The sequence below is a fragment of the Salminus brasiliensis genome, chromosome 18 (genome assembly GCF_030463535.1).
Source record: "Salminus brasiliensis chromosome 18, fSalBra1.hap2, whole genome shotgun sequence".
Classification (NCBI taxonomy): domain Eukaryota; kingdom Metazoa; phylum Chordata; class Actinopteri; order Characiformes; family Bryconidae; genus Salminus; species Salminus brasiliensis.
In genome coordinates, this window is record NC_132895.1 from 18,880,518 (window position 1) to 18,893,443 (window position 12,926).

The 12,926-nt window shown below is 39.7% G+C and overlaps 1 protein-coding gene across 1 annotated transcript in view; it reads left to right on the top strand.

The window, feature by feature from the left end:
- The first annotated feature begins 1,497 nt into the window (after positions 1 to 1,497).
- plrdgb (PITP-less RdgB-like protein) overlaps positions 1,498 to 12,926 on the top strand; it is an 81,470-nt gene continuing 70,041 nt past the window's right edge. The window contains exon 1 of the mRNA XM_072662132.1: positions 1,498 to 1,679. Coding sequence (XP_072518233.1) covers positions 1,655 to 1,679 — 25 coding nt within the window. The 5' untranslated portion in view covers positions 1,498 to 1,654. The remainder of the gene's footprint in view (positions 1,680 to 12,926) is intronic.

Consider the following 12,926-nt stretch of genomic DNA (forward strand, 5'->3'; position numbering starts at 1 on the left):
CCAAGTCATAGTTCTGACCTTAGCCCAACAGAAATGTTGTGGGAAGACCTAAAAAAGCAGCAGTTTAGTAGGTAGGAAAGGGTCTAAATACTTCCAGTCGGTTGTGGATTTCAATCTATGTGGATTTTTGAGGGTAAACTGTGTGAAATGTGTCTGTCTTGTCCCCACTTGGTGTTAAATGCAGAAGCAAGCCAGATACCTAACGTATACCTACTGTATTAAACACTGATGAATCAAAACACAAAAAGTATAGAATTGTATCAAATCAGTGAGGCTCAGGGATGAAAGGCTGAATACTGAATACAGAATACTGCAAAACACAACAAATATCATATTAAATGCTGGTTTTAGAACAAAATGTCCCTTTAACATTGGTTTTCCATGTATGCCGGTCCATAAAAACAGAGTATGTATTAAAATATGCCCAGAAATAATCAAATTTTGAATTAAATTATAGGACATTTTACACTTTAAGATATAAGATCAAATCATAGTGTTTACAATTTGATTTCATGTTTTTACTTTAACCCAATATATATATATATATATATATAAACTAAATATGTGTATGTGTGAATGTATGTGTATACTGTTGCTGTCCTGCAATTGTCCTGTTGTTCTGTTGTTCATTTTGTATGCTTTCTTTTGCAAATGTGTTTATTTCATCATGCAAAAAAACAAAACAAAACAAAACGACAAGATTTTGTGGGACATTATGAAGTCTGGGGTAATACACTCCTCATAATGTCAACTTGAATTGGCAGGGATAAACTGCTGGAGGCAGAAGAGCATATTTTATTGAGATTTATTATCTGTCTTTGCTACTTAGTTTCCAGACACTCTTAAAATGGTCTAAAGAATTTTCAGCTGACGTAAAGGTCTTCATCAGTTCACACTCACACATCTCTTTCTTCTGCCATTTGAAGCACCTTTATTTTTATGTTCAGAGTGTGAACAGCCTGCATGGACGGAAGGTAAATGGTACATTTCGAAGTGTTAGCTAATGTTTATAATTCATTTTATTGAAATATGTGGGCATTCAGTATTCCATGAAATAAACCGGAGGCTGGGATTGTGTAAATGTAACATATATTAGTCGAGAGGAAAATGGGAAAGCAAATTATGAACAATTCTGATCACTTTTCTCAGTGAGAGCAGTTCCACAGGAAACCCTCTGGAGCTGGATCTGCTTTATCCCCAATCTAGTCGCTACCATGCAATACATTGACTTCAGTCTGCTTTGAGATCTTCTCTACTCAGCAATGGCAGTTCCCTCTACTGCTTGTAGTTCGTTCGTAGTTTTTCAGAGTTTTTGTCAAAATGAGAATGGGAACCCCCATCAGTGACGTCAATGCCCTAGCCGAGGAAGCTGATTGGTTGATGATAAATTAGCCTGAAGCGCAGAGGCCAATTGAATCAGTGCGAACGCCGAGACTCAACGGTGATTCGTCAACTTTCCCTCGTTTACCTGAGCTCGAGGAAGCAGGTCGAGGGGCTTTAACGGTCGAGGGGCAGAAGTGCAGGGACACCTTCAGGCAACCTGACAGAGTCCGGACTCTGACTCCCACAGAACCGACACACACACACACACACACACACACACACCAAGCGGCTACTTACACACGCGACAGAATACACGGGAAGGAAAGACAGGATGGCGAAAGAAACGCGCGAGAGAGGTAAGGGTCTTTTTGTTCACCTGGCTCGTGTTCCTCGGTAAGCCTGCATGCCGACATTTAGGTCTGGAGCTGGTGAGGGCAATGCAGTGTAGTTTGCCCTCAGGAATCCAGCTGCTGCTTCGTGGCGGGAAAGGCAGTGGTGGAGGGTGACGCACTGACATTTCGTCGGAGTGAGACATGCCCGAGGCGGCACACGGCGAATCCAATTCGCTACCAGACGAGCCCAAAACTGAGCACGGCACAGAGTCCATAGGCTCTTTTACACCGGGGATGAACGGGACCGTCGCCGACTGTGTCCGTGCAGCTGCTGTTAATCATCAACGGACGCTTCCCCAAAACACCAGGCTCGCCTCTCAAAGTTCTCACGCCCTCCGTGTGGGACAGCATAGGTTTGATTCACGCGCTGTGAATCTGGGTTGTCTGGGAGCCTCTCTGTTCCTTCATGAAGCTGAACGCTGACGGGTTCAGACCTCGCTGTAACTTTCAGTCACCGGAGCTCTTCGGATCGTTGGTGGGACTGGGCGTAAAGCCGTGTGTGTTGTGGTTGGAGCTGTGGATGATTCATGGTGTTACGCGTCAGTTGTAACATGTTCATGGATACTCCGTAGATGTTCCCTCCAGCTAATACCACACACGAGCCCATCGCTCATCCTGGGGACCCTCGTTTGCTCATAAGGCAGGTCCTCCTTTTCAGCAGTGTAACAACTCGCAGTGTGAGACTGAGAGCTGAAGATGAAGCTGATCAGTTTGGGAAGAGAGTAGGGCTGGGCAATATGACGATGATATCATAATCGTGATAAACGACTGTAAACTATGTATTGTGGCTCTGCACTGACCAACTGCATATTTCTTTAAGAGAGAGCATATAGTCACTTTACCAAAAATATCCATTGAATTGTCCACTTTTGGACATAATGTGAATATGGCAGATGTTAGCTACCTCTACTGAATGAAAGGTCCTGATGAATTGAACAATAGAAATGCTCCAAAATGACTTGAAATATAACCGTTCACTACATAAGAAAAAGGGTTTATAATATAATAATAATAATAATAATAATAATAATAGTGGAATATATACTCTAATAATAACAATGGAACCATACAATATCATATACTATATACCCTGTAGCTGCTTCTGTACACTGTTAATAATTCCAGAAGAATAGACCAATAGAAATGCTCTAAGTTACTTGGAAGAAACTCTTATGTTACATTGACTTCCATTCATAGTTCTAAAAATGTTTGCCTTCTCCTATAAAGTCACTGTTTTGGAGATGCATGTTTTTCATTGGACAGTGATGATTTTGAAGAACCACTAAACCAGCCAAACAACCATTCATGCATTCAGATGCTTCTCTGTGTTTCTGTAGAGCGCCATTAGTGAAGAACCCTTGAAGAACCTCTTTAGAAAAGTGTTAAAGACTTTGCTGTAAAAAGAGAAAGTCTCAGTATGGCAACAAGCTGTTTATCTAGGTTTATTCAGCTCAAACATTTTGAATGAAACAGTGGTTTAAGTATTTATTTCAGCTGAATAAAGTTAAATTGCTTTACATGAACCACTTGAAGTAATTGATGTAGTTGAACTGATGAACCGTTCAGGTTCATAAACCTCACAAACACTAACTCTTATCGCTGCGTTATTGTCTGGCTTTCTGATGTTGACCGCAGGAGGATGTATTCCCCTTCTGAGTTTCTTGGTTTCTTTCCAGGTTTCTTCCTCCTGTTCGTACAGGCTTGTGGCCTGCTTACTACACTGTCAGATGCTTTGTAAGATAACCTTTATTTGTAAGATCCTTTATGTGATGGCAAGCAATTCCATTTAATTTGATTCAACTTAAATACATACTGTGAATAAACCAATGTAAAGTGAAAGCAGTATTCTTCAACTCAGAACCCCTTTAGTTTAGGAACATTTATTACATAATAGTACAAATGCATAAGATCATAGGAATTAAAATAACTCTAAGATTTTGTCCATTGCCGTTTTCTTGAAGTTTAATCAGATTCAGTCACTGTATGAAATGTAAAATGTAATATTACGCCCATCAAGCACTTTATTAGGAAAACCTACTAATTCTGGGTAGAGATTTTGGAAACATTCCTTTGAGATTCTGGTCCATGTTGGCATAACTTCACCATGCAGTTCCTGCTGTTTTTTTTATTCAGGAGCACCTTCAAGCTGCCAATCTCCCATCCTACCTCATCCCAAAGGTGTAATATTGGATTCAGATCCTGTGAAGGCCACTGAAGAACACTGAACACCTTGTCATGTTCATGAAACCAGTTTAAGATGACTTTTGCTTTATGACCTAGTGTATTATCATGCTGTAAGTAGCCATTAGAAGATGGTCAATTTGTGGTCATTAAGGGATGCACAGCAACAATCCCCAAATAGGATGTGGCATTCAAGCAATGACTGATATCAACAGGCCCAAAGTATGCCAAGAAAACATTCCCCACACTATTTAACCACATCTGCCGGCCTGGACACAAGGCAAGTTGGGACCATGGATTCATGCTGGTGGTGCCAAATTCTGACCCTACCATCTGTGTGCCTCTGCAAAAAAAATAGGATTCATCAGACCAGGCTAAGTTTTTCCAGTGTTCAGCTTTCCAGCTTTGGTGAACACCTGCCTACTGCACCTTCAGCTTTTTGTGCTTGGCTGACAGAAGTGAGACCTGACATAGTCTTCTGCTGTTGTAACCCATCTGCCCATTTTGCTCCTCAGTTGGACAGTGTACAGCTTTTCTGTCAGCTCAAACCTGTCTGGCTGTTCTCCATTAACCTCTCTCATCAAGACGTTGTTTCCGTCTCCAGAACTGCCGCTAACTGGATGATTTTTCTTTATTGGACCATTCTGAGTAAACTCAAGTCACTGTTGTGCTGAAAATACCAGGAGATCAGCAGCTCTAGAAATACACATACCAGTTGTTTGACCCCAACAAGTCAAGTCAAGTCAAGTAGGTTTTTATTGTCATTTCAACTATATACTGAGTACACAGTGGAATGAAACAACGTTCCTCCAGGACCATGGTGCAACATAGACACAGACACAGTGCATACAGAACATGCCACCATGCCACCCTCAAAATCATTGAGATCACATTTGTTTTCTGATGGTTGACTTCAGCATAACATTACAAGGGTTTGGATGTTTTGGAACAGAAAAAAACAACAGTTACACTTTAAAGTTGAAATACAATCAAAAACTGTGAGTACAGAACTTTTTATTCAGCAAGTCTTCAGGTGCTGACAGTATCCATAATATTCTCAAAATTTGCTTCGCAATTGAACATTGTGGCTAAGAAGCTTCTCAGGCTGCAAGACACCTTTTCCTCACGCCTGGAAAATCGATATGGGCCAGGACAACGATGACTGTTCACTAAAATCTGGGTCAATCTAAATTTCCCCTTTTGCCTGTTGGGGAACTGTGTGTCTTTGTGGTTGTTTTGTTTGCTGCTAAAAAAGCAACTGTATTGCCCATCCCCTAGATATGCGAATAAAAGAATATCACATATTGGCAGTGGTCCACAATTCGCATAGTGGTGTATCAATAATTTTACATTTTGATTGTCTGAGCCTGTTTACATCTGGCGTTAATATTTTTGATGACTGCATCAACAAATTTTACGTTCATTGTGAGTTCCTACCACATTAGGAATGTTTTCTGAGATTCGGATACGGAGTCCCTGTTAATGCCAGGTGTAAACAGGCTCACTGTGTCAAACATTCATTTTCAATGTATTGATACTTGATTGAAATAAGTAAATCACTGTAGTGTAGCCTGTCACTGCAGGTGTGGCAGATGGAGACAAAGATGAAAAGCGTTGGAGTATTCCTTTAAGTCTGAACAGTCCTTCATAAAAGAATGGAAACACGTTGACCTGATTTATACCTGATGCATCTGAGCTCCTTATATGTCCTTAAATAGCGAGGCTCAGCTACTTCAGGTATGGACATTGGTTATATTGTGTTTGACAGTTGCAGCACCTACTGATTAAAGGTCCTCTTGTAGACAGGAGAACACTTTGTTACCAAATGTGGAGACTAGCGGAGAGGCCGAACAGCCCTGTGTACATATCTGATAATCTTTGATGGTGTTTATTTCAGTCTTATATGGCATATCTCATTTAGAACATCAAATAGCCATGTCCTGTCAGATGTGTTTGGTCATATGAATGGCCTTAATTAAACTGAGTGACTCGTTTCATTCAAGCCCACTCAGAACATGTGTGATCAGGCAGATTACAGGCACAAAGGCAGCGTTGTGTTTTGTATGTGATGTTGCTGATGATGGGCTCACTGATGTCAGGACAACTGTGCCGGCTACAGCTTTTGTTTTGTTTTCAGGGGGCAAGGACTGTTATGGCTTTGTCTTATAGTAACAAATGGTGTGATGACATGGACTGAAGATATTCTCAAAAAACATATGATAAAAAAAATACACTCCATATGCTGAAAAAAGTCTGTATTAAAAGGCATCCATCTTGTTATCCACGTCTTCCTGGGGTGTGGGTTCGGAACCTACCCGGCATCATTGGGCCCTGGGTAGGATTTCTATTCAAATTGTGTGACTCAGACATGAATATTTTATTCAGATGGACATGACGTGTACCTTTAAAGAAAGTAAATGCAGTGTATTACTTTTCTTAACATGAAGCATGTTGAAGACTTTCAATAGCATATTGGCGTGCACACACACACACACACACACACACACACACACACACACTCTATGGTGTGAAGTCATACTGTGAGGTTCTACACGCTAACGAATGTCTTCTCACCACTAGAGTGTTAAAAGCTTGTGCTACCATCAAAAAGACCATTCAGTGCGGCAGTGATTGTAACACCTGAGGAGCTTGGAGGCAACTCTCTGTCTATCTCTGTCTATCTCTGTCTCTCTCTCCCTTGATTGTCTTTAATTCTCTCTCAGTTTGAAACATCTTGTGAAGAACTACCGTGATTACCTTAAAATTACCTCTGGTTGTAAAATGCACAAATGAAAACTGTGTGTTGAAAAGTGTGTTGAAGGGATAAAGGTATATAGGAAAGAGTGTGTTGGAGGGATAAGATAAGATAAGATAAGATAAGATAGTCCTTTATTAGTCCCGCAATGGGGAAATTCACAGTGTGACAGCAGAAAGGGATAGCAAGACACTCAGTTACAAAATTTAGATAAATAATTTACACTATATACACAATATAAATAAGAATTAAAAAAGCAATAAACAATATTATTTACAGCAAAGGTATATAGGAAAGAGTGTGTTGGAGGTATAAAGGTATATAGGAAAGAGTGTGTTGGAGGTATAAAGGTATATAGGAAAGAGTGTGTTGGAGGGATAAAGGTATATAGGAAAGAGTGTGTTGAAGGTATAAAGGTATATAGGAAAGAGTGTGTTGGAGGGATAAAGGTATATAGGAAAGAGTGTGTTGGAGGTATAAAGGTATATAGGAAAGAGTGTGTTGGAGGTATAAAGGTATATAGGAAAGAGTGTGTTGGAGGGATAAAGGTATATAGGAAAGAGTGTGTTGGAGGGATAAAGGTATATAGGAAAGAGTGTGTTGAAGGTATAAAGGTATATAGGAAAGAGTGTGTTGGAGGGATAAAGGTATATAGGAAAGAGTGTGTTGGAGGGATAAAGGTATATAGGAAAGAGTGTGTTGAAGGTATAAAGGTATATAGGAAAGAGTGTGTTGGAGGGATAAAGGTATATAGGAAAGAGTGTGTTGGAGGTATAAAGGTATATAGGAAAGAGTGTGTTGGAGGGATAAAGGTATATAGGAAAGAGTGTGTTGGAGGGATAAAGGTATATAGGAAAGAGTGTGTTGAAGGTATAAAGGTATATAGGAAAGAGTGTGTTGGAGGGATAAAGGTATATAGGAAAGAGTGTGTTGGAGGTATAAAGGTATATAGGAAAGAGTGTGTTGAAGGTATAAAGGTATATAGGAAAGAGTGTGTTGAAGGTATAAAGGTACATAGGAAAGAGTGTGTTGGAGGTATAAAGGTATATAGGAAAGAGTGTGTTGGAGGTATAAAGGTATATAGGAAAGAGTGTGTTGAAGGTATAAAGGTATATAGGAAAGAGTGTGTTGAAGGTATAAAGGTATATAGGAAAGAGTGTGTTGGAGGGATAAAGGTATATAGGAAAGAGTGTGTTGGAGGGATAAAGGTATATAGGAAAGAGTGTGTTGGAGGTATAAAGGTATATAGGAAAGAGTGTGTTGGAGGGATAAAGGTATATAGGATAGAGTGTGTTGGAGGGATAAAGGTATATAGGAAAGAGTGTGTTGGAGGGATAAAGGTATATAGGATAGAGTGTGTTGGAGGGATAAAGGTATATAGGAAAGAGTGTGTTGGAGGGATAAAGGTAAATAGGAAAGAGTCTGTTGGAGGTATAAAGGTATATAGGAAGGAGTGTGTTGGAGGTATAAAGGTATATAGGAAAGAGTGTGTTGGAGGTATAAAGGTATATAGGAAAGAGTGTGTTGGAGGGATAAAGGTATATAGGAAAGAGTGTGTTAAAGGTATAAAGGTATATAGGATAGAGTGTGTTGGAGGGATAAAGGTATATAGGAAAGAGTGTGTTGGAGGGATAAAGGTATATAGGAAAGAGTGTGTTGGAGGGATAAAGGTATATAGGATAGAGTGTGTTGGAAGGATAAAGGTATATAGGAAAGAGTGTGTTGGAGGGATAAAGGTATATAGGAAAGAGTGTGTTGGAGAGATAATGGTATATAGGAAAGAGTGTGTTGAAGGTATAAAGGTATATAGGAAAGAGTGTGTTGGAGGTATAAAGGTATATAGGAAAGAGTGTGTTGGAGGTATAAAGGTAAATAGGAAAGAGTGTGTTGGAGGGATAAAGGTATATAGGAAAGAGTGTGTTGAAGGTATAAAGGTATATAGGAAAGAGTGTGTTGGAGGGATAAAGGTATATAGGAAAGAGTGTGTTGGAGGTATAAAGGTATATAGGAAAGAGTGTGTTGAAGGTATAAAGGTATATAGGAAAGAGTGTGTTGAAGGTATAAAGGTATATAGGAAAGAGTGTGTTGAAGGTATAAAGGTATATAGGAAAGAGTGTGTTGGAGGTATAAAGGTATATAGGAAGGAGTGTGTTGGAGGTATAAAGGTATATAGGAAAGAGTGTGTTGAAGGTATAAAGGTATATAGGAAAGAGTGTGTTGAAGGTATAAAGGTATATAGGAAAGAGTGTGTTGGAGGTATAAAGGTATATAGGAAAGAGTGTGTTGGAGGTATAAAGGTATATAGGAAAGAGTGTGTTGGAGGTATAAAGGTATATAGGAAGGAGTGTGTTGGAGGTATAAAGGTATATAGGAAAGAGTGTGTTGAAGGTATAAAGGTATATAGGAAAGAGTGTGTTGGAGGTATAAAGGTATATAGGAAAGAGTGTGTTGAAGGTGTAAAGGTATATAGGAAAGAGTCTGTTGGAGGTATAAAGGTATATAGGAAGGAGTGTGTTGGAGGTATAAAGGTATATAGGAAAGAGTGTGTTGAAGGTATAAAGGTATATAGGAAAGAGTGTGTTGGAGGTATAAAGGTATATAGGAAAGAGTGTGTTGAAGGTATAAAGGTATATAGGATAGAGTGTGTTGGAGGTATAAAGGTATATAGGGAAAAGTGTATGTCTGAAAAGTGTAAAAAATATTACTAAATCTTTGCACCGGGATGAGATTTAATAGGGATGCCTCAGGCAGTTAGCTTTCTAATCTGTTTGTGAGCCAGGCAGAGGCGTGGTGACGTACGTTTGCGGTCACCTTTGTCTGCTGCAGTTTCCAGACAATGAGGATTCTTCAGTCTCAGTCATTCTGACAACTGATATTTAGTGCAAGAAAAGCACACATACATGAGACTAGAATAAACTAAAGAATAAAATATTAAAAAACAGCACAATCAGTGTAAATGAACAGTGGCACCACATTGCTACAACAATGAATGCAGTTTTGTAGTGTAGTTTGTAGCATATATCGTTAATGAATGCCAGGCGTCCATGTCAGTTTGCCTCAGAGCTCAAAAACTGCACCGCTTTCCACTTAACATTATCAGATGATAAGAAAAATGCTCAGTTGAATTTGGTAGGGTACACCTTGGATCTACGACAGGTTTGATGCATCATCTCAGATCTACAAAATGCTTGGTGGGCTATGCTTCAGATAATTCACAGACGCTGTTAATACATTGTTGTCACCTGCTGCATATATTTGGAGCTGCAGTAATGATTGTAATTCATCATTTATTGGTCAGTTAGGGCCGGGTCCCCATCTCCACCACACCAGCTTACAGATGCCTGGGCTGGCCAACATTGCTTATGAGTGATAAGGGAAAAGTGCCCCATCTACCCACCTGGAGAGAGCATGGCCAGTTGTGCTCTCTCAGACTCCGGCTGCTCATGGCAAAGCAGCAAGGGATTCGGGATTCGAACTCGGGCCATAGTGGCAGCACATAAGACCACAGAGGTCATTCAGTTTAATCAGAAACATTATTATGGTTTAGGTTTTGAGAATGAGTATTCAGGTACTTGTTTGGAAACACCTTAAAGACTATACAGTGCTCTTTCTGCCATACCATTATGTAAGGTTTGCTAGAGTAGAATGGTGTTTTCTGATGTAGTTACACCTGCCATCCGTGCTGGTTATGGTCTGGACCACTGGTGCTTGCCTACTGCTGGGATTCATACTGTTCAAACTTGCTGCTGGTATAAAGCAGGGAATCTAAGGCCCAGTCTCATTTATGCAGTCTCCGCTCCCTGCTTCTGCTCCAGCTGGCAGGCTCCATATGATGTTTGATGCATATAATATGACACTTAGAGGCAGTTGGAACAGTGGACTCATAAAAGATTGAAAGATGTGTTGAAAAGAGTTGACTAGAGTTGGCTTTTCCACACACTCCAGCGGAGAAGGTAAATACCAAGGATGGGTCAGTGCTGATGTCACCTATATAGCCCATAGCAGTAAATTGGACCCCTACAAATGGAGGTGTAGTTGCAGCAGGTTTTCCCTGGAGGACCAAAACCAGTGAAGTAGAGAGTAAATGAAAATACTTTAGATTAGGATTTGCTGTGGAACTGTTTGTGCTTCTGGCTATCCATAAAAGAGACAGAGATAGATCAATGGAAATGCAGACTGTCACACCATCTACATTTTTTTTTTCGAGATAAGATGTTACCTTATAACGTTCTTGTTGTCAGCACAGCCTCTCTCTCAAGATTCAGTCACACTGCATCTGTCTAAATGTCAAGCTCTGAATGAACTATTATGTCAACTACACGTATTTCTGTCTACACAGACAAATAGAGGGGTTAGGAAATAACTTGTAAACAGGAATTTGATAACCTAATTAAAATGTATGCAAACAGGAAAGCAGAAGTGTGGAAGTGATTGAAGATGCCTCGACAGGGTGCATTCTGGAAGTAGAATGGAGTGGAAAGAAATTAATTGAGTTTGTTGTGCAGATGTAGGAAAAGAAATTAGTTACCAAGACCACCTGAGGTGAAACTTCAAGCGTGGTTGGTCTTTTAGATGTATAAATGAGTTCAGTTTGAGTCAGCGAGGGGAGAGGAAAAAAAGATGAAACATTACTAAGCAGTGGAGAGAATCCAAGCCTGCGTAAATTCAGTTTGTGGAACTTTGGCGAAGGTAGATTATGCCTGTTTGATCTGTTTCAACACAGTTGGGTCAGCAGAGCACTCTGAAAGCCTAACTAAGGTCTGGTTGTTGATGGAAAAGTATAGCACAGTATGGTTTATCAGTCAGAATTGCAAACATTAGCCTTACTAATTCCAATGTCCTGTAAGTATACAAGGCAATCACAGTTGCAGAGGAGCGAGGAACCAGGGTATTCATGCAAATCCAACAAAAGTAGTATTGCAGGCCATACTTTAATATAGCTATCTTTACCCCCAAAGTTCTCCCCAGTTTAGTTTAGCCTTCCAATTCTCACCCATTAGCGAGGACTCACACAGTGCTACCAGTGTGTTGGGAGGGAGAAGGCTAGCATGTGCCTCCTCTGAGGCATGTAAAGCCAGCCAACTGTTTCTTTACAAACTGCCCTAAAGCAACATTATTGGGCAGATGCATGCGCTTGGAGGAGAATGCTTTTTCGTCATCACATTGTGATGTGAAGTGATGGGGGAAGAAAAAGGGCCTGGCCTGCCACGTTATTGATTCATCTGTGTGTTTTTAAGATATTGCAAGGCACAACAGCAAATGTGTCCATATAATTTAAAATGTACAGATGCCCATTACTACAAGTATGCCATGTATGTTTTGTATCCTCTACAAATTGACACCCACATTCAGATGACAGATTTTTAAACATTTACATTTGAAACACACCAAATATCAAAAACTGAATTGAATTTTGACTGCAGAATTGATAATTGCATCAAACCTGAACATGTGTGCATCATTTTGACTCTAGAATACATAAGGCACTTAATAAGGCACTCCTTATTTTTCCTGACTAAACATTTTTTCGACCACCATATTTATTTGAATTTTGAAGTCTTTTGTCTTGTTACAACCTAACCTGCTTGGTGTGACCTTTAGTGGTCATAGTTTTATTGATGGCTTAATTCTCATAAAATCCCAACAATATTATCTGTGCTTTTATAACTTCTATGAATGCTTTGTAAGATGAGGTTGGGTTCTTCTGATGTTCTGGCACACTCAAAGCCTAAGCTGGTAGATACACTCGCTTTATGTGGGTTCTGGATCAGCGTGGATTTTTAATTGAACAGGTGTTTTGGCTTGAGTGGAGGATAAAAGAGAGAGAGAGAGAACCAGTGAAAGCGTGTATATATTTGGGTTCTCTAAAGGATCATTTCCCTAATGTATTTCTGGGTTTTAGGTGTGTAATTATGTGTCCTGCTGCTTTTGAAGTGCTTGATCAGAAGGCTCGCTGAATTTCAACCCTTTATGACTGAACTGTCTGATTCTCCGCTTTCAGTGTAAGGTGTGACAATTCTGTTGTGGATCAAGCATCTATTTTTGTACTGTAATGGTATTGCATAATTGTATTAACCCTTTACTCTGGTCCGTAGGCAATCCAAAACACTAATGGCAAAAACAGGCTGTAAAATATTAATTAGACTATTAGTGGTCAATATATTTTTTATTTTCCAGTAAAAGTAACTCTCTGTAAAAGAAAAAAGGCTAAGGGAAGCTCAATGACAACCCCTGTGTGTGCAAATCTACAAAACAGAATCTAAATCACAGTTTAA